Below are 22,191 nucleotides of genomic sequence, written 5' to 3' on the forward strand. Positions count from 1 at the left end.
CAACCAACAGAGCCACCCAGGTGCTCCAAAACAGATTATTTTCCATTTAATGGCCCTAAAGACCAGTTGATAGACAAGAAAGATTTGGAAGCATCATATAGTAAAACTAACATGTCTTCTGTGCCACAGGGAGAGCCAGGACTAGCCTTGCCTGGAGAACCAGGAACATCAGGTTTTCCAGGAGAAAGAGGCAATCCTGGGGAAAATGGAGAAATTGGACTCCCTGGACACCCAGGTCTGCCTGGAATTCCAGGAACCAGAGGGCTTGATGGACCACAAGGTACAAAGAACGTGTGATTTACTTTTCTCCACTGTGGTCTCTGCTGAAAGACAGCAAATTGAAAGCACTCTAGTACGAAGAATTCTTCTCAAACTTCTAGTTCAACAAATAGAATCTGCAGGTCCTAATTATTTTTCCACTCAGCATCACTGCCCTACCTTTGTTTTGGGGGTTTTTTTTCTTTCCTTCCTCCTTTCTCCCCTCTGTCCTTTATAGTGAGTGTCCTCTGTAAAAAGGTATATCAGTGGTATTAAATATAGGTTCAGTTTAGGGGGAAAAGTTACAAGAGAATGATTGTACTAGGACCTTGGGTTTTGGCATCTGAGTATATTCTGGGACTCTGTTTTGCAGGGGATCCAGGGAAGCCTGGACCACCTGGAAAAAAAGGACTCCCAGGGAGGTGCATGGAGGGTCCGAGGGGAACCCAAGGACTTCCAGGATTAAATGGATTGAAAGGGCAACAAGGTAAGGGGAGGGTCTTGCCACCAGTCATTAGGCAGACAGGTGACATGAGACTCCTGCTCTGTGCTTTGCTGGTTAACAAGGGAACTGTCCAGCAGCAAGTGCTGACCACTGTTCAACGGGGAATGTTATTTTAGCAATCTAAACAATGTCATGGATTCGTTGCAGTGAGTACCATCTATAGAGTAAAAGACCCGAGGTTAGTATAGTAAAATTGATTTGTGTCTTGTATACAAGACTGAGTATGGGTATATATACATATACATATATGTAGTGTGTATATATATATATGTGTGTGTGTATATATATACACACACACATATATGTATGTTTACATATATATTTATATACATATAAACTCTCAGAAAAAGTTTTATCATTACCTTCATTAGTATATAAAATGGTAAATTTACGTATGTAGTTAATTGCTTTCCAAGCAACATAAAATAAAGGTATGAAATAAATCTAAATTATGGAGGCTCGATGACCCAGATGACGTGAAACGTATTCTATTTTGTTGGCTCTTCTCAATCAGGTCTGTGAACTGAGAAAAAAAATTCTTTAGAGCTCAGCTAATGCCTATGGGCTATCCTACTGCTTTTATTTCACAAACCAATTCCGGGCTAAGACATTAATGATTGCAGTAGTGCTATTATTGTTTCCAGAAGTATCTGGTGGCTCGCCTCCACTTGAGTGGCTCTGTATGTATTACTCTGCAGGTTAAAGACCGAGCTACAGTCATAAAGTGCAGTCCCAGGATATGTCTGCAGAAAATAGATCTAAATTCTATACTTCTATTACTGCATGAATCACTGAACCAGAATGTTAAAGTTAGAAGTGATCTTAGAAATTTTACAGAAGGGGATGAAATCAATCATCAGTCAGATAAGTGGGTGGTTTGCCCATAATCACACAACAAAATATTTATAGTCCTAGAAAATATTTCTGGAGTTTGTGGGGAAAGCAGGTGTGTGTTTGTCCATTCATTCATTCTTTCTTTCATTCATATTTAGGCAGAAGAGGTGAAACAGGGCCAAAGGGAGACCCAGGTATTCCAGGCTTGGATAGGTCAGGCTTTCCTGGGGAACCTGGACCGCCAGGAATGCCGGGTCAGCGAGGTGAGGTGGGACCACCTGGTCAAAAAGGATATCCAGGAAATCCAGGATTTTTAGGACCACCAGGTATCCTTTTTTGTGCTTTTATTTTTCTTCTTCTATCTTCTTCCTTTTAAGGTGGCTGTATAAATTGGACATAGACCTAGGCTTTTGACTCTACATTTCTCTTTGAGTTAGTATAAGACTGGCCTCTTATACTAACACTTTGAGTTAGTAATAAGTGTTTCCTACTGAATTATTTGTAAAGGGTCAGAGAGCAGGATAGTGGTGGTGGTGGGATGATCACATTTCACAATTACCCAGGGTTTGACAACTTTGACTGTGCAATCCTTTTTATATGTTACTGCCAAAATACATTTGCTGGTATTTCCTTGAGAATTTTTGCATCTATATGTATAAAAGATATTAGTCTGTCATTTTCTTTTCTTGTGATATCTTTGCCTGGTTTTGGTATCAGGGTAACACTGGCCTTCTAGAACAAGATGGAAAGTGTTTCCTTTTTTTGTATTTTCTAGAAGAGTTAGTGATGAATTGATATCCCTTAAACATTTGGTTGAATTCACCAGTGAAGTCATCTGAACCTGGGTTTTCTTTTGTCGGAAGTTTTTATAATACTAATTCAATTTGTTATAGGTCTACTTAGACTTTCTATTTCTTCTTGAATCAGTTTTGGTAATCTGTGCCTCACTAGTAATTTGTGCAAATGCTCTAAGTTACCTGATTTGCTGACGTAGAGTTGTTCATAGTATTCCCTCATCATTCTTTTTATTTCATCACTGTTTTTATAGTTTGAATGTTGGAAAGAATATTCTAATAGTCACCTCACGGCATAAGGACCTCATTCATCTCCTTCCTCCAGAGAAGAACCCAGGATAATGACTTAATCAACAAATCATTCTTTCATTTATATTATTAAGCTTCTACCATATTCCAGCACTAGAAACATGTCAGTGGACAGGATTCCACATCTGGAAATGAGGGAGACAAAAACAAATGCATTTAAAAACTAAGCTCAGGTCACCTGAGTGGCTCAGGCATTTAAGCATCTGACTCTTGATGTTGGCCAGGTCATGATTCCAGCATCATAGGAATGAGCCCTGCATTGGGCTCTGCGCTGAGCATGGAGCCTGATTAAGATTCTCTCTCTCCCCCACTCTAAAATCAAAATAAAATAAAATAAAATAAAATAAAATAATTAGAGTCAATAATCGACAGCTGCTCTGATGAAAATAAAATAAGGGAACACATACAGAGTTTGGGAGGAGGGAGCACTCCATAACTTCACTATATTCTACTTTCATCTGCAATGTGATTTGCTACCAATGACCTCCACAACCATAATTTAAGAAAGGCTGTTTACTATCCCATCACCTAGATAAATATGGTCATTTTTCTGTTTACAGAAACCATCCCTTCAACTCTGTTTAGAAGTATAACTTATTTTAGGGGTGCCTGGTCAGCTCAGTTGGCTAAGCATGCAACCTCAGCTGAGGTCATGATCTCACGGTTTGTGAGTTCAAGCCCCACATAGAGACTCTCTGCTGTCAGCATGGAGCCCACTCCGGATCCCTCTATTCCATCCTCTCTCTGCCCCTCCCCTGTTTGTGCTCTCTCTCTCAAAAATAAGTAACATTAAAAAAAAAAAAGAAACATAACATTTTATTTTATGGAATATTTCACTTCTGTCATTCTGTACAACCTAAGTTGCTTTGCGTTCACTTGCTTCCACAGGTGAAAAAGGAACGCTTGGGATGATGGGCTATCCAGGAAACATTGGTCATCCGGGGCCTCCCGGGAGCCCAGGCACCCCGGGTCAGAGGGGTAAGTGATGGAGTATCTTCCCAGGATCAGGAGGCATGAACGATGTTCACTTACATAGCAGAATAATAAATTATAGGGGCGCCTGGGTGGCTCAGTCAGTTAAGCCCCGACTTCGGCTCAGGTCATGATCTCACGGTTCGTGGGTTCGAGCCCCATGTCAGGCTCTGTGCTGACAGCCAGCTCAGAGCCTGGAGCCTGTTTCAGATTCTGTGTCTCCCTCTCTCTCTGCCCCTCCCCTGCTCACGCTGTGTGTGTCTCTCTCAGAAATAAATAAAACATTAAAATTTTTTTTAAAGAAATTGTATTTTACCCTTTGGGGAAATAGAATTCTGAGAGAACCACTTACTCGATGTTGCTATTCTCCGTATTTCTTTTTCCATTTGAATGGCGCCTAGTTTTCTCCCTGCAATCTTTATCCACTGCCTTTACATGGCTGCCTGTTTGGGCTTATCTGTCCTGTTTTGTGTTGTGTTATGGTAAGCACTGGTAACTTTTAAATCCTTACAAACAAGCCCAAGAAGTAAGGAACTGATGTTGTTACTCCTGTTTTTTAGGTGGCTTTGGAATCCCAGGAGCAAAGGGTGAGGAAGGGCCCCCAGGAGCCAAGGGGGAAGAAGGAGACAAAGGACCCCCAGGGCCTTCTGGAATATCCCACTTAGTGGGGGACAAAGGAGAACCGGGCCTCAAAGGTACAGCCCTCCTTTTGTGTAGAACCAGAACGTCAGAGCTGGTTCTGAGACTAAGAATGATCCAAGAAAACCCCTGTAGTTGACAGTGAGGACACTGACAACCAATACTTCCATCCTGCTCAGGCCCGAAGCCAGTTGGTGGCCCATGCCTGGATTAGAACTGGGCCTTGTGTGCCTTGCACAATAGCATGTTGCCTCCTTTATGTGTGACTTGTTATTTCTTTTTAACATTCTTTTAATGTTTATTTATTTTTGAGAGAGAGACAGAGTGTAAGCAGGGGAGGGGCAGAGAGAAAGGGAGACCCAGAATCCAAAGCAGCTCCAGGCTCCAAGCTATCGGCACAGAGCCTGATGCGGGGCTCGAACCCACGAACCGCAAGCCCATGACCCGAGCCAAAGTCGGATGCTTAACTGACTGAGCCACCCAGGCACGCCGTGGCTTTTTATTTCAAACTGAGTTCTGCATTTGGGTCTGCTGTATTTAAACTGCCACTCATCAGTTTTAAATTATAAGCCTCAAAACCACCTTCCTGGCAAGTATGATAAAAAGTAATCTGAGATTGGCTTACAAAGTTTATCACTTGCACTTTGCCCACCTCACCAGCCACGTGACAAATACTTTTTCAATAATTATTTTTTTGGACCTATTGACTAGGTGTTTTATTATGTCCTAAAGACACAGAGGTGAACAAAGCAGAGGTTAGTATCCCGGTCATCAGGAACCTTACAACTCAGTGGGGGGAAGGGAGGGAAGAGACATTAATGGGTCTGCGGACATGTTGTGTCTAGGGCCAGGCAGTAAATATCTGGGAGTTTCTGGACGGCTTATGTTCCCCGTTGCATAGTCATCCTCAGCATTTCATGTAAAAATGTTTAACAAGAAAACATTTCTAGCCCTCTAGCCATACCACACCACACCAGATCTGGCCTGCAGGCTGTAGCCTGCTAATCCCTGCGAGTCCAAAGCACACGAACGTGCTAAATAATATATATTTTTAGATTGTGGTAGATGACATCAGTAGAAAAAACAAATGTTACAAAAGAAAATAATCTAACCCCCTGCTCCTCAGATTCTTTTATATGTTTTCTTTCTGGGTATCTTGTCCTGTTTCATGATTTTTCCACCCAGCGGGCTCGTCTTCAGTCTTACACACACACACACACACACACACACACACACACACACACACAACACGTCCCCTCTTGCAGAGATTCTTCCTGTAGCATGCTGTACCCAGCTCTATGACAGAACGTATCACACTGGGTAGCAATTCCGTGTTTACCTGGCTGACTCCCCAATTCAACACTAAAACCTTGGGGTGAAGGAACATGATTTATGTTTCCAGTACTTGACACAACACCTGTCTGTTAGATACTCGGTGTTTATGTGAATGAATAAGGATGGAAGCAGGTGACGCACCCAAGGAAGGGAGTCTTCTTGAGAAGAGACCCAAAGTCTGGCCACAGACACACCGGAGAGTGCTTCAGATGCCAGCGGAAGGACTTTGTAATTTGAAGATTCAGGGGGTGTTTTTGAGCCGGGGAGTCATGTGATCAAAGCCATGTTTTATGGAAAGTAGGACAGTTGTGTGGGAAGTTTGCAAGCTTCCCAGCCTGCACAGCCGGGTCCGGATCCCAGCAGGATCCCTCATTGATTGTGACTCTAGATTAGTCCGTTGACTTCACAGAGGCTGAGCTGGGTCATCTCTCCACCCATTCTAGAAAGACTCAAGGACAGACTGATATTGCCTGTAGATTCAATAAGATAAATAAAAGAAAGGATGTCTGTCATGTACTAATTACTTAATAAATGGTCATTGTAATCAATGGATTTGAGAAAGGGATGGTCTGGATAAGAATAGTGTAATAACCGGTCCTCTGTCATTAATAAAAGAAAGAAAAAAAATTTTAAGAAACTAAATTTAGGCCACTCATTCTTAAAATGTTTGTTTGAAGCATAAATATTATCATTGCTAGTGTCCCTGAAGAGCTGACTCATGCCCAGGCACGGTGCTAACCCTTTACGTATATTACCTCATTTAATCGTCTTTAAAAAGAGCCCACGTCTGCCTGTGCTCTTAACAAATATGTTATGAGTGTATTACCATAATGTCTCATCAGTTTTAACCAGGATTTAACCAAGTCTCATAGAATTCTAACCTGTATTTTTAATCCATGGTGTTTAACTTCAGGATTTGCAGGGAAGCCGGGTGAGAAAGGAAACAGTGGCGTTCCAGGGTTACCGGGTTTAAAAGGACGCCAAGGGCCATCTGGACCACCGGGACCACCAGGTAGAGCAGATGCTCTGACAGAAATCAGGACTTCAGTTTCCCTGGGTCTGAATGGAACAAAAATGTGTTTCTTGACTTAGTGGGTTGAATATGAACTTTGCTCCATAGCGTTCCAACCAGAATTTGCTTCACAGTGAAGTCAGAATGAAGTTGTTTATGGTCAGTCGATATTAACTAAAAAATATTAACTTACACAACGTTCCATTTTTAACTTTTTTTATTTTGAGAGAGAGTACAAGTCGGGGAGGGGCAGGGGGGAGAGAGAGAGAGGAAGAGAGACAGAGAGAGTACAAGTGGGGGAGAGGAACAAAGGGGAAGAGAGAGAAAGAGAGAGAGAGAGAGAGAGAGAGAGAGAAACTCGAGCAGGCTCTATGCTCAGTGTGGAGCCTGATGCAGGGCTCTATCCCACAACCCTGGGATCATCACCTGAGCTGGAATCAAGAGTCAGATGCTCAACAGGCTGAGCCAACCAGGTGTCCCCAAAGTTCCATTTTTGCACTAAAAATGTTATTTTGACATTGCTGATCTGTATTATAAACTATAATTTATCACAGTGTCACATATCATAGAAGAAAATCAGGTAAGGATTTAGAAATTTCTGAACTTGCCTTTCTTTTTTTTTTTTAATAAACAAGCTACTGAGTTTGCAAAGTCGTTTTTTAAACAATTACAGTAGCCCCCTCTTCTCTATGACCGTGTCAGTGAAAAAAATATATTACACAGCAGTAAAATGTCAGCATTGCCTTTGGGAATTAATTGTGATATGGTGGCCGGAGCCCCCTCTTTTCTCCTGGCATTGGCCTTAGAATGGTTTTCATGTTTGAAATCCAGGCCTGCTGACAAGCTCTAACTTTCTGTAATTTTCCATTTTCTGGATCCTCAGTCCCCTCCTCATCTGAAGGCAAAAAGGCAACTACCTAAGTACTTATATAAGCTAGCTGATCTGACTGCTTAGAATTCATTCGTTCATACAAGCAACGAATATTTACTGAGCACCTACTATGTCCAGGACATGCGACTATCTGTTTCTTCTCCAGGCCCCAGAGGAGATCCAGGCAGCATCGGGAGCCCTGGAAAACCGGGCCCACGTGGCGTGCCAGGAAGCATGGGGCACATGGGGATGCCAGGTGAGGTGGAGGGTCCTGTCCACGAGCCAAAAGCTCGTGCGGGCCCCTAACTGTAGATTTTCTGTGTTGTTCATTGTCCCAGTTTCCCATGTGGTAAAACGTTGGTGCAAAGCTAGATTTACTTTTAGACAAACACACGGTGTGCAATTGGAACACGGAGTGAGAACACAATAAATATTCACATGTGTAAAGATCATCCGTTATAACTACTCAATGTGTCAGTGATTCTAAAGAGCCAGAAAGGTGGCTTATGCAAAAGTGAGAAGCGAAATGTTTCAGGATCCCGGTGTTTGCCTATTTTACCTGACGTCTTTCCTAATTTCAGGTCCTAAAGGACACAGGGGAGCTTTGGGACTACCAGGTCTAAGCGGAAGGCCAGGTCTCCCGGGTGTTCACGGTCTCCAGGGAGAGAAGGGAGAGCCCGGTTATTCGGCAGGTGCAGGGCCAGGATCACGGGGACCGAAGGTATACCGGGCCACGGAAGCACTTGCGCTATATTGGGTGGGGGTGGGGAGCACTGACTCTAAGATTCACCGAGTGTCTAGATTCCCTGTGGACAAAGAGCATTGAAAATGCTGCTGTGTTTTCTGGCGATGACTTGGGTGGTTTAGCCTCTTCCCACAGCTCAAAATGCCTATCACACAGCTATCGACTTATGAGTTTATCCCTCCAATTTCAATCCCCAAGGAATTGCTCATCCTTTTCTCTGCCATTTAAATGTCCTTTGCATTTTGCACTCGTCCCAGCAAAGCATGCAACCATCCCATTCCCTGCCCCTGTCACAAGGCCTGCCTGCTGCAGACATTTAACATGAATTGTTAACTAAGTAACGAAATCACTAACTAAATGCTAGCAGAGTTCATACTCCATTCTGATCACATATCCTGCTTACGCGAGAATTCTAAAGGTGTCTGGCTGATTTTAAGGGAGATCCAGGATTGCCGGGTGACATGGGAAGGAAAGGAGAAAGAGGGGCCCCTGGAGCACCTGGACATTCGGGGCCTGCTGGACCTGAGGGGGCCCCAGGACACCCCGGAAGTCCTGGCCACCCAGGTAGGCGTTGGCTTTACAACTCAGAAAGCCAGAAATGGGACACTTAGCGTTGCCCTCACCTCCTAGAATCAGCTCCCTAACTTGAAAGCTATTTAGGTTTTTGTACTATGGTTGTGTTTATTCAACTTTGATCTTCAAATTCTTAGACTCCGGGGAACAGGAAATTTAATCAAGAGGGGCCCAGTGTTACTGATCAGCCAGTTGGACGGACTGACATCTAAAAAACCTGATCCTGTCAATAAAACTTACATGCTGTTTCAAGGAATTCAGCCTAGAGACACAAAACGTTAGTTCATTGGGACGCATGGGTGGCTTAGTAGGTTAAGTGTCCGACTTCAGCTCAGGTCATGATCTCGCGATTTGTGGGTTCGAGCCCCCAGTCAGGCTCTGTGCTGACAGCTCAGAGCCTGGAGCCTGCTTCAGATTTGTGTCTTCCTCTCTCTCTGCCCCTCCCCCACTCATGCTCTGTCTTTCTCTCTCTCTCTCATGAATTAAAAAACCTTAAAAATTTTTTAATGTTAGTTCATTGCCCAAACTCATATTTATATTGGTTTTCTAGGGCTTCCATAACAAATAACACAGACAGGGGGTGGGGTGGGGGTAGGGGCTTAAATAGCAGAAATTTATTTTCTCACGGTTCTGGAGGCTGGGAGTCCGAGATCAGGACTAGGGTAAAGGTACTAGGGTAAAGGTACAGATGGTTCCCAAGGTCTCTCTCCTGGGCTCGTGGTTGGGCATCTTGCTGTGCCCTCACATGGTCTTCCTTCTCTGCGTGTCTGTCTTCTAATTTTTTTTTAACGTTTCTTTATTTTTGAGACAGAGAGAGACAGAGCACGATCTGGGGAGGGGCAGAGAGAGAGGGAGACACAGAATCTGAAACAGGCTCCAGGCTCTGAGCTATCAGCACAGAGCCCAATGTGGGGCTCGAACCCACGAACCATGAGATGATGACCTGAGCCAAAGTTGGACGCTTAACCGACTGAGCCACCCAGGTGCCCCTGCGTGTCTGTCTTCTAATCAATTCTTCTTGTGAGGACACCAGTCATATTGGATCAGGGCCCATCCTAGTGGCCTTGCTTTAACTTAATAGCTTCTTTTTAAAGACTCAATCTCCAAATATAGTGCTTTTCAAAGGTACTAGGGTTAAGGACTTCAACATGTACTTGGGGGCAAGATAATTCAATCCATAACACTGTTGTTGTGATTTTTGTTTTTTCTGGCATGTTTTTAGGTAGCGTTGGCTTTCTTTCTCATTTGCCTCTAATTTGAGTTCAAGTTTTATTTTATTAAAAACAACTGCCAGGCTACTAGGTTGTAGCTTACTGAAAGATAACATTGAAACTATCATTTCAAATACTGAAAGGTTCAGTGGATTTGCTGCTAACTCCCAATTAAAGTCATGAATCAGATACTGGGTGGCCATGGGGGTGGTGCACAAACACGTGTGAAAGTGACCGGAGACATCTGTCCTGCGCTTCTCCGGGGAAAGGCCTGAAGGCCAGCGTGAGCACAGGTGACTGTAAAAACGGACCAGTTCTGCCACTCTTGTAACCATTTACCTTGTGCTGTTCTTTTTTCCCCCTTCTCTTCTCTCTTTATTTATAGGAAAGCCGGGCCCTGACGGTGATCTGGGGTTAAAAGGCATCAAAGGCTTCCCTGGTCCTCCAGGAGTAAAAGGCCCTCCAGGTTTCATTTTTGTACTTTGTTTATTTCCCCTTCAAGAGGGAGGCACATCTACTCCTAAGGCTGGAAATTCTGTATACCTATCTGCTGCCCCTTAGAAATTAGCTCCCAGTTACTCAGTCCCCGGACAAAAAAAAAAAAAAGGAACACCTTTAATAGAATTCTACATATCCGGTGTTCACATCAGGCCATTGCTAGGAAATATACCTTCTCTTCGAATGTCATTTCTTTTCTCAGGACCTCCAGGGTTCCTAGGGCCTCCTGGACCGATGGGGATGAGGGGCAGCCAGGGACGTGATGGAATTCCCGGTCCAGCAGGAGAAAAGGGAGAAACAGGTACATGTTGCTCATTAGCGTGGCTCCACTGGTACCATTTTGCAATGAATGGTTAGTGGCACCGTAATCCTTTGCTGCTCTAGAGATTCTCCTCCAATGGAATCGATGGTCTTTAATGTGTTCTGGGTGTGTGGTAACCAAAGTTCCTTCTATCGCCAAAGTGAAACTGACCAGACGGAGTACATGAAATTAACCACATATAAAACACTCAGGTACCAAACTCATCTCTTTCAGGTTTGCTGGGGGCACTTCCAGGCCCCAGAGGGAGCCCTGGTGTTCCAGGTGAGTAATGCTTCCCCCCCTTGACCCTGGTGATGGAGATTTCAAGGACAGAATCTAATCAAAATGCCTGATATATAAAATAAACTTAACATATTGAATTAAAGAAGTCCCAGTGGTAATATAAGATGTTTCTATTCTTAGTATCCAAGTAAAGAGATGCTTAAAAATTATGACCACCATTACAAAGGGAATGAATCAGAAACTGTGATCACATTTTGGAATTTCTTTGCATTGAAAGTCTTTAAGAAATCAGAAGACTTCTTATTGTAGCTCTTTGTTGTGGCTGTTAGCATGGTTTCAATGTATCACCTCCTGAAAGGGTGGAGGTGGAAGGGCTGGCTTCTCCCTGAGCACTGCTCTCTGCTATTCTGAGTAGGGTGGGGGAGGGTGGGGATAACACGCAGTAGTAACACGAATTCTTTGCCACCTTGCTATCTTCATCGGTCTGACTCCCACCCCCAAGGCCAGCCTGTGGCTCAGGCTATGTTGTTCTAAGGACGGGCTACCAGTAACTCTCTCAAGGCCAAACACGACAGTGTGCAGAACATGTCATTCAAAGCACACACAAGATTTTAGTTTGACAGACTATGAGTCCGGACTTCTCACGGCAGTGTTGTACAAGATAAGCAGCTTCTTCAAACCTTTTCCATTTTGTGGAGAAACTTGGCAGAAGAAATATTAGATTGTTTGCATCTTCTATGGACCCTTCACAGATGTGGGTCCTGCAGACAGGAGTACTTTATTAGCAAAGAGTGCTCTTCCTAATGAAGACCTCTGGGTATTGATGCTCACGGGAACCAGCAAGGAATAGCTGAGAAGCTCAGAGGGGCAGGAACTGCCTCTCAACCTATGAGCCCAGCTTTGAAAGTCCACAGGAGCCACACTTTTGTTTTTACAAAGCTGCACAGAGATAGAAAAGAGGAGGGAGTGATTAGTTTCAATTCGTACAATATTTCCCATTCGTGAACGTCAAGGTACAATTTTCTTGAGGGTTCTCCCAGGTGAAAAGTATTTGTAATTAAGTGGTGACTTTTTGGGATTCCTCTTTGGTAAATCCAAACCCCCAGCCACTGTCTTCCCTTCCAGATTAGTGTTCGTGTTATGGGGGACAAGAAACCAGAGGAGAGAAGAGGGATTGCAACTTTGTTGTTCCTCTGTCTGGGTTTGGCTGCGTGACTCTTCAGATGCACACATCAGTGCCAGGAAGTTAGCTCTGAATGTTCTCTCTGTTGAATCATCAGTGATTAAATAATGTCATTGTAGTTAAAGTTCATCAGATAATAATATTAATTGCACCAGATAGTGACAGAACACATTAGAGCTTACAGTACACTTTTCCAACTGTATATTATCTCACTTGACCTTTAAAGACTGAGCTACATCAGGTATGTTATATAAGAAAAACTGGGGCGCCTGGGTGGCTCAGTCAGTTAAGTCTCTGACTCTTGATTTTGGCTCAGGTCATCATCCCTGGGTCATGAAACTGAGCTCCACATCAGTCTCCTTGCTAGGCATGGAGCCTGCTTAAAATTCTCTCTCTCTCTCTCTCTCTCTCTCTCTCTCACACACACACACACACACACACACACACATACACACACACACACACAAAAGACAATAAAAGAAAAACTGACACATATTATAGTGAGGTGACTGACAAAATCAAACGACTGAACTAAGGCAGAAATAAGTCTCGACTCAGTTTCTTATAGACCTATATTTCTTTTACCAGCCTCTTTTAAAAAATATAGTGTGGGGGTGCCTGGATAGTTCAGTCGGTTAAGTGTCTGACCTCAGCTCAGGTCATGATCTCATGGTTCATGGGTTCAAGCCCCACGTTGGGCTCTGTGCTGACAGCTCAGAGCCCGGAGCCTGCCTCAGATTCTGTGTCTCCCTCTCTCTCCCCTGCTTGCACTCTCTCTCTCAAAAACAAATAAACATTTAAAAGAAATTAAAAAATACAGACAGTGTGAATCTTAATGCCTTTTAAGCACAGCATCTGCATTATTGGAGGTAACCCAACCTGCAACTCCAAGTCGAAGGCCATCATGGAAACTTACCAAGCCTTTCTCTTTGCAGGAGCCAAAGGAGATAGGGGAGCGCCAGGCTTACCCGGCCTCCCTGGCAGGAAGGGGACAGCGGGAGATGCCGGGCCACAGGGACCCACCGGCGTGGCCGGACACCCAGGGCCACCGGGTTTTCCTGGTGCAATCATCCCTGGCCAGAAAGGAAATCAAGGTCCACCAGGCTTCAGAGGAAACCCAGGTAGAAGGCCTACGTTTAAATAGGATAGAAGGATGAAACTGGCGTTTGACAGCAGAGGCCTTCAGCCTTCCCTTGATGTGATCTCTGCTTCTTTGTCCCTCTGGTCTTCACCTTCTCATACCCGCTCCATCTAGCAGAGTGCAGCAAAGCTGCCGGAGTTTTCTTTTTCTTTTAACTTTTTATTTAAATTCCAGTTAGCTGGGGTGCCCGGGTAGCTTACGTGTCCAACTTTGGCTCCGGTCATGCTCTCACGGTTCATGAGTTTGAGCCCCATGTGAGGCTCTCTGCTGTCAGCTCAGAGCCTGCTTCAGACCCTCTGCACATGCCCTCTCTTGCTCTCAAAAACACATAAACATTTGAAAACCTTCCAGTTAGCTAACATACAGTGTAAGATTAGTTTCGAGTGTACAATATAGTGATTCACCACTTCCATACATCGCCTGGTGCTCTCACCACGGCTGTTGGGGTGATTGGAACAAAGGGGACCTGTTTGAAAATTAGTAATCACCAAGTTAATAAGCCTAAAAGAGAGAGATGCATCCCATCACCAAGACTTATTGAGTTGCTTTTATGGATCGAGTACCAGGCTAGGCACAAGCCCTGCTCTAAGAGACCTTCACCGGGGACACACAGCCCCCTCCCTGGCCGTATCTCATTCAGTCCTCACCACAAGCCCATCACTTGCCACAACAGAAAGCACGTGCGCGGTCACGATGGGTGCAGGCTGTGCCCATTGTCCAAAAACCTGCCGACAGAACCTGCCAGGCTCCCCGACGGGCCATACTGACCGGCTCTTTGTAAATGCAGGTGAGCCTGGTCCTCCAGGACCTCCAGGGAGTCACGTAAGAGGCATGAAAGGAGACAAGGGGCTTCTGGGCGAGCCCGGCCCCAGAGGCCCACCTGGAGCTGTAGGGGACGAGGGGCCACCCGGTCACCCGGTAAGTGTGGACCATTATTTTGACTTCTTATATTCTTCTCCATCAATTGCCAGGATCAGATGTCCCCAGAGGCAACGACAAAAATCGCATTTGTAATGCTCCTGAGCACCCGAGGGAAGAGTCCAGGAGATTCAAAGAATCTTAAGAGTTGGACAGGTTTAGCCTCAAGAAGTTTGGTGTGTAGGGGACTCTTTTCCTGACCTTTTCTTGTTTAGATTCTGAACAATTCCAGTAATGGAATCTTAACAAAGCCCCCAACAGTTTGAGATCGCTCAAGAGGACAATATCATTTTTCTCTATTAATGTACTTTCAGGGGCACCTGGGTGGCTCAGTCGGTTGGGCTTCCGACTTTGGCTCAGGTCATGATCTCATGGTTGGTAGGTTCGAGCCCCACATCAGGCTCTGTGCTGACAGCTCAGAGCCTGGAGCCTGTTTCAGATTCTGTGTCTCCCTCTCTCTCTGCCCCTCCCCAGCTCACACTCTGTCTCTCTCTCAAAAATAAAAATAAAAATAAATACAGTTATCAGCTCTGTCCCCTGAATGTCTGTTTACTTTCTCCCCTTGACGTACATTCCAGGGTTTCAAAAGAGTTGCCACTTCCTTCTCAGTATTTTCTCTCCTGATAAATACTGTGTTTTTCAAATTCAGTTTAACCCTTCGTCAGCCCTGCCTCTATTTTGAATACATATCACAGCTGGTCAACATCTCCGTTAAAAGCACAGCCCCTGAGGGGTGCCTGGGTGGCTCACTCAGTTAAGCATCCGACTTCGGCTCAGGTCATGAGCTCACTCACTGCTTATGAGTTCGAGCCCCGTGTCGGGCTCTGTGCTGACTGCTCAGAGTCTGGAGCCTGCTTTGGATTCTGTGTTTCCCTCTCTCTCTGCCCCTCCCCCACTCATACTTTCTCTCTGTCTCTCAAATAAATGATTAAAAAAATTTAAAAACACAGCCCCTGAGACCAACACCCCCTGGGAATAAGAACTCATTACCCCACAGCATGGCTAAAGGAGGGAAGAGTCTCACGATCTGGAACATCACCATTGTATAATCCAACCTAAAATTCCACATAGGCCATCTGGCTGCCATGTCACCACATTGTCACTGCACAGTGAGCTTCTGGTGCACACCTTTTCCTCATGAAGGGCTTCTAAGTTTTCTCCATTACTTTTAGTTCCTGGCTGCTTATTTGTGACTTACGTGCAGAACTTTCACATTTCTTTTGTATAGCTGACACTGTGTTCATTTAGGCTCATGCTCCCAGACTATGAAGTTCTCTAAATTCAGTCTCTCACCCAACATCTGGGCCATCTTCCCTCACTTTCTCCTTAGCAGTGTATTTGAGAAACCTCTGTTTACATGGTGGAGGTTGATGAGGAGTTCAGAGTTATGTCATAGCTGTGCTGTGTTGTCGTCGTGATGGGCAATGAGGCACTCTAGCATGGTGGTGGCATGTCAGGAATCACGTGAGGTTCTCTTTAGTTCTCTTGGTATTTGGTTTCCAGAGTCTATCTTTATAAACTTTTTTTTTCTTGAAAAAATGAGGTATTTGCCCAGGCTTAGAACTCTCATGTTTTCCATGATTCTTTGAAAGTGACAAACACTGATCCTAAAATCACAGAGAAAGTCCTTCCCAGGACACTGGGTTATGGAAAGCATGGTTCGGAAATGTGATCTCTCTTAAATTCTCTGGTGGCTTCAGGGTCAGTTGGGGCTTCTACATTAGAACTGCCAAGAGAATTCTTCTTGGAGCACCTGGGTGGCTCAGGCAGTTGAATGTCCAACTCTTGGTTTCGTGTCAGGTTATGATCCCAAGCTTGTGAGATTGAGCCCTGTGTCAGGCTCTGAGCATGGAGCCTGCTTAAGGTTTCTCTCTCTTTCTCTCTCTCTCTGTCTGTCTTCCTCCCTCCCTCTCTCTACCCCTCTCCCCTGCTCACACAACCACTCTCTCTCTAAAATGAAAAACTAAAAAAAGAAAAGAGAAAGATAATTCTTCTTGGTAGATGTCTAAACTGGCTCTGTGCCCTCAACAGTCCTCTCCTTGCAAGGGGATGCTCCCTCGTCACCTAAGGGCTGGTTGGCTTCCCCTGATTATCTCTGTCTCCAGAGAACAGGCCAAACTTCCAGAGCCTGAGAGTCCTTGACTGGTCTAGAACCAGATGGTCTTGTTTTCTCTCCCGCCTTTATTCACCTGACACCACCTTATCCAAGGTTTAGGATTTTTCCTTCTTTGGGCTTCTTGCTCCAAAGACAGTTGGCTTAGAGGCCAGTTTTGTTTTCCTTCGCATTTTTAATGCCCTTCAGTTCCTTGTGTTCAAGTGATAGTATTCTGTCTCCTTTCATATGGACAGTGTAATAGATTTCACTTACATTCTGACATGCAGCTCCTTTCTGAAGCTCTGCTCCCTTACCCCTTCTTCTGTGGCCTTGCTTGAGCATTCCATGGCTACAAGGGCAGGTGTGAGCCTGAGGAGGGAGCGTCTCTTCCTGGTCAGATGTATCCTTGCCAAAAGCGCATGTCAAAGCTCCCTGGATAAACCCTTCATGTTCCCAATCCCTGGACACCTTACTTCTACCACCACTCTGGCCAGGAGTAATTAATAACTCTGCCAACTTGGTTAAAACCATGGTTTTACATCATTTATTGAATGGTGCTACAATTCAATATTGGCTCTGTTGTCTTTGCAAAAATGATGAATAAAAATTATAATTTTCATTCTGGCAGTCTCCAGTGCCTGCTCCTCCTGAAAGATCTCCAAATACTGGGGGGGTCCATTTAGGATACAAAATATTGAGTTGTAGTCCATACTCATATAACAGATATTAACACCCACAAGTTGTGTTTGCTCTTGACCCTAAGGGCAGTCTTTGCTTCCGTTTTACTGAAAATGATAGTCCTGGGGCCCCTGGGTGACTCAGTCAGTTAAGCATTCAAGGCTTGTTTTCAGCTCAGGTCATGATGTCGTGGTTCATGAGATCAAGCTCCGCACTGAACTGACAGTGCAGAGCCTGCTTGGGATTCTCTCTCTCCCTCTCTCTCTACCCCTTCCCAACTCGTGGGAATAAATGATAAACTTAAAAAAGAAAATGATAGTCCTAAGGAGAGGTCTAGGTGGCAAAGGAGATTGGATCCTCCTATAGAAGGATTGGTGTGAAGGTAAAAATGGTATCTGTGGACGTCAGCCCATTCTAACCCAACATAATATTATATCCTCTTACCTTAAAAAAAAATACAGTGACGATTGTGATTTTTAAAATTTTGTCTTTGGTTCTACTCCCTTTTATCTGAACTATAGGGAGCGCCAGGCACCCCAGGTCTGCCAGGGCTCAGAGGTGATCCTGGATTCCATGGATTTCCAGGTGTAAAAGGTACTGTTTTGTGCACTACTCTTTAGATGCAAAGACAATGATTGTGATTTATATTTCAGGGCACACAAATGTTTACTGAACTCCTCCAGTCTCCAGTGCAAATAGGATCTTAGTTATGAGTAAAGAAGGAAGACCACCAGAACCCACCCACAGGGGTCTTAAAAATTCATGTCTTAAGGATAGAAACTATAGAAAATAAATAAAATAAAATAAAATAAAATAAAATAAAATAAAATAGTGGGTACCATTTAGAATAGTGATGTATGTTGGTTTGGGGATGGGAAACTACATCAATATTAACACTGTTGCTTTGAATTTGCTTATTTTCACATGTGTGTGTGTTATAATTTTTAAAAACTGAAAACCTAAACAAATATTTACCAAAGTGTTAATGGGGGAGGGTAAGTAAAGTTTTATATGCAAGATTTAAGTATTTGGGGTTTTTCTTGACACATGTGTTATAAACAGAAGAGACATATAATTTGGGGGGCTATAAGTTTAAAATTTTCATGCACAAAAGTCTAAACTTCAGGTTTCAGAAAATATTTCTCAAATCTTCCACAAAGATGCTATGACCTTACATAAGGTTTTCAATATTATATTCGTTGTCTTCACTGACTAAATTCTTTGTCACTGCTTTTGTACAGCATATCATAGACTATACCAGTGTTAAATAGTATGTGTAGCCAAAAGGAACAAAGCCACATTTTCACAAAGGTTAAGCTTTTCCAGGTCCAAGAGAGGTCAAAGTAGAGTTCAAAGAGAGCCTTTTCAATACTTTCAACCACTGACTCTCCAAGGATCAAATTAGTTACAAATAAATCAAAGCAGATGATTCTGAGTCCCACTAGGCATTGTGGGGGAGGGTGGACATGGGGGAGGGTGGACAGGGCAGCCTGGGAATCATGTGTCCCACCTGTCACGCCCCCCCTTTCCAGAATAGGAGTATCTAAGATTGGAAAAATTATATAAAAGCCCCACTAAAGAAAAGAAACATTCTGGTCAAATATTAAGAGCTATTTACAGGGGAGATTCATGAACTCAGTTCTTCTGAAATGTGTTCTATGAAATACATTCAATTTTTCTCTTAGATTTCAGAGTAACACCACCTATCTGCTGGCACTAGTGATGGGTTTGCACTTCTTCATTTGGAAATTTTTAATCCTCAAAGGGAAAAACAGTTAGGCTTCTTCTGTTGTGCATAAGTAAATATGGACATCCTCAAGTTCTGATACCAAGTGGATAATTTAGAGTGTAGTTTCCAGTTAACTTTTGATAATATATTTTATTGTATTGCTTCTATAAATGCCATATTTAGTATTCAAGTCTTTCTAAGTAATCGAATGTAACATCTACCTTATTTCAAGAGTTTTAAAAAGAGAGTATTTCTCCAAATCGATGATTCTTGGTAAACTTTTATTCATGTCAAAGATTGTTTGGGAGAGAAATCAGGCCCTTTTGATAGTTTACATGAAAGCAAATATTCTATATGTGTTCATGAGAGTCCCTGATATAACTAATGGGCTCTTAATACTGCTAGAGTAGTCAGCTAAGTAGGTAATTATGGCAATTGACGTAAGCACTAGAATAGGTTTAATGTCATTTCATACTTTACCTTAAATATTAAATTCGTTTCGGAACTAAAAAAGTGAGTGTCACGAACTCTTCCTCTTCAATACTAAAATACAAAATCTTAATGCCTACTTCTAGAATATATTTTTTAATAAGCATTAGGCATGATTGATTCGGCCCAAATAAAGTGTCAGAAGTTGTAGCCATTGTCACAGAGCTCCATCACCTCCAGTCCTAACTGTCGGTCCTTACAGTTGCTCATAAACCTGAAGGGCTGGGAAACCCACTGTTCTACATGGAATCACGTTGCTTTTTCTTTTTTTTTTTTAAGGGGAGAAAGGTAATCCAGGATTTCCGGGACTAGTTGGACCTCCAGGGCAAATTGGGCCTAAAGGACCACCCGGTAAACATTATTTCTCCTTAGTTTTGCTCTTCATGAAGAAACGGTAGCTCATCGGTGAAGCCATCATTTTCCTCTGTTCATGTCATAGGTGTACGCGGGGAACCTGGCATAGTTAAGATCCTCTCCCTTCCAGGAAGCCCAGGGCCACCTGGCCCTGTTGGAGAACCAGGGATGCAAGGAGAACCTGGGCCACCGGGGCCACCGGGAATCCCAGGTGTGGAACTGGCCGGATTGACGTGAATTATTAGGAAGTGATTGAACCAAACCACCTACAAAGTGCTTTGGAAGCAAGCACTATTGAGTCTATTGAAAATACTGACTCTGTTGAAAACTGCTGTGCAATGTACAAGCTTAAATACACTTTAGGCACTTAGAAGGTTTTTTTTTTATCATTAAGATCAAGTATTAATTCTATCTTCTCTCGAAACCATTGGTCTTAGAGCTCTTATTTCTAAACGACTGCCTGAGAACTTGAGTTCTCTGTATGTGTAGTTTTCTCACACTTTGTAGAGCACTTGGAAGAGTAGTAAATGCAAATATACCCTTAATCTCATGAGATCTTTTCAAAGTATTGGTGTACACAAGTTGAACTAAGCCCTCTGTATAGGGTTAGCATACTGTAAAAGACTTCCCGAATGTGTTCTAAGTTTGCCTGATTTACCTGTGATATAAAAGAGACATTACTTATTACATTGATCAGTACAAGGGCATAGCAAATTCTGAACAGTGTAAAGCAAAATGCAGCACAACTTTAAACCACTGTCATTTTATTTGTTTCTAGTCTGTTCTTGAGGGTTCTTTTTCCCCCTGAGAAGTAGGGTGTAACATGTTGGATGGCCCACTGTCCCACTTTGTCCACGGCTCAGTTTGTAGGACTTTCATTGCTGAAAGTGGGGAAACCTCAGGTATCTGGGGCGACTGGCCACCCCTGTTTTATCCTCTGTGAACCATTCAACACAGTGTTGGTTTCTTGCCTAGGACCCTGCGGGCCAAGAGGTAAACCAGGCAAGGATGGAAGACCGGGAACTCCTGGGCCAATTGGGGAAAAAGGCAACAAAGGTTGTAAAGGAGAGCAAGGTAAACATATGCCTGGCTTGTTCTCTTCTCACTGAATGCTGTTTCAACATCCAGAGAAGTAGCCTCTAAATATGTGACTGTAAGAGTCATCTAGGTCTTTCAGTTTGTGTCATTCACATTAAAAGCCACGGACAAAACATTCATTTGGAAGAAGACAAAGAACCAAGAGTTATTGGAATACACCATTCTTCCTGTCTCTTAAGTGGGCAAATGTCCTCCAAATTTCTAGCCTGAGGACAAAGAAACTTCATAAAGCACTAATTCTACTTTTAGAAAGGCCGATACTGTTTTTAATTATTTATAGGAGTACTTATTTAATAATATCTACTTAGAGGAGTAGCATACAAGTATATAGTTAGAAAAAAATGCCATCTTGATATGAATAGAAGAACAACTTAGTATCTTCATCTAGGAAAGCCATCTTTCTTTCTTTTTTTCTTTTTTTAATGCTTGTTTTTGAGAAAGAAAGAGAGAGAGAGCAGAGGAGGGGCAGAGACAGAGGGAGACACAGAATCTAAAGCAGGCTCCAGGCTCCGAGCTGTCAACACAGAGCCCAACTTGGGGCTCGAACTCACAAACCAAGAGATCATGACCTGAGCTGAAGTCAGACGCTTAACCCACTGAGCCACCCAGGCACCTTGAGGAAAGCCATCTCTCAACTACACCATTCTGGAATACCACATGGCCAAAGAATTCATGCGTCTCCTGAAGAAGGCCCTCCTAAATATTTCAGTCTGGGTGGAGGTAAGGGAAAGCCCTGTTGCTGAACTTGGAGGGCAAAGAAGTGGGGCCTGTTGGTAACAGGACTCCTAAAATGACAAGCAGGTCTGGAAGGCTGTGGTCCAAGGCCATTTTTGCCAGCTGTAAGCAGGGTCTTCGGAACCAGAGGGAGCACACAGTTCTTAAAATTGAAGGTGTTTATGCCGGAGATGCGACGGAACGCTAGCTAGCTGGGCAAGAGATGCGCTTACGTGCACAAAACAAAGCACAGTGAGTCCTGTTGCCACACCCACCAAAACCAGAGGAATCTGAGGAAAAGGAATTCATGCTCCTGGAAACAGTGGCATGGCTCATGCCAAATTCCAAAGCAACCTTCCTGCTAAAGCCACTGGCCACAGACCCTGTGTGATGCTATACCCCTCAAGGACTTAAACTTGTTGGAAGGTAGGGGCGCCTGGGTGGCTCAGTCAGTTAAGAGTCCTACTCTTGATTTTGGCTCAAGTCATGATCTCATGGTTCGTGAGTTTGAGACCCGCATCAGGCTCCGTACTTACAGCACGGAGTCTGCTTGAGATTTTCTCTCTCCCTCTCTCTCTGCCCCTTTCCCACCCAATACTCACTCTCACTCTCAAAATAAACAAACATTTAAAAGAAGAATAAGGATCTAAGAGTTAAATAACACAGATATAAACTGAGAACCTGGCCTCCCT

The 22,191-nt window shown here is 43.6% G+C and overlaps 1 protein-coding gene across 1 annotated transcript in view; it reads left to right on the forward strand.

Moving 5' to 3' along the window:
* COL4A3 (collagen type IV alpha 3 chain) overlaps positions 1 to 22,191 on the forward strand; it is a 137,792-nt gene that overhangs the window by 110,543 nt on the left and 5,058 nt on the right. Inside the window, exons 35-52 of the mRNA XM_077761377.1 lie at positions 130 to 280; positions 632 to 745; positions 1,756 to 1,923; positions 3,589 to 3,678; positions 4,233 to 4,367; positions 6,560 to 6,658; positions 7,696 to 7,785; positions 8,111 to 8,250; positions 8,712 to 8,838; positions 10,444 to 10,524; positions 10,759 to 10,857; positions 11,092 to 11,139; positions 13,219 to 13,404; positions 14,212 to 14,342; positions 17,637 to 17,709; positions 19,613 to 19,684; positions 19,773 to 19,898; positions 20,663 to 20,761. Of these exons, the coding sequence (XP_077617503.1) occupies positions 130 to 280; positions 632 to 745; positions 1,756 to 1,923; positions 3,589 to 3,678; positions 4,233 to 4,367; positions 6,560 to 6,658; positions 7,696 to 7,785; positions 8,111 to 8,250; positions 8,712 to 8,838; positions 10,444 to 10,524; positions 10,759 to 10,857; positions 11,092 to 11,139; positions 13,219 to 13,404; positions 14,212 to 14,342; positions 17,637 to 17,709; positions 19,613 to 19,684; positions 19,773 to 19,898; positions 20,663 to 20,761 (2,029 nt within the window). The remainder of the gene's footprint in view (positions 1 to 129; positions 281 to 631; positions 746 to 1,755; positions 1,924 to 3,588; positions 3,679 to 4,232; positions 4,368 to 6,559; positions 6,659 to 7,695; positions 7,786 to 8,110; positions 8,251 to 8,711; positions 8,839 to 10,443; positions 10,525 to 10,758; positions 10,858 to 11,091; positions 11,140 to 13,218; positions 13,405 to 14,211; positions 14,343 to 17,636; positions 17,710 to 19,612; positions 19,685 to 19,772; positions 19,899 to 20,662; positions 20,762 to 22,191) is intronic.

This window comes from Crocuta crocuta, unplaced genomic scaffold, assembly GCF_008692635.1.
Source record: "Crocuta crocuta isolate KB4526 unplaced genomic scaffold, BGI_CrCroc_1.0 scaffold516, whole genome shotgun sequence".
Taxonomy (NCBI): Eukaryota; Metazoa; Chordata; class Mammalia; order Carnivora; family Hyaenidae; genus Crocuta; species Crocuta crocuta.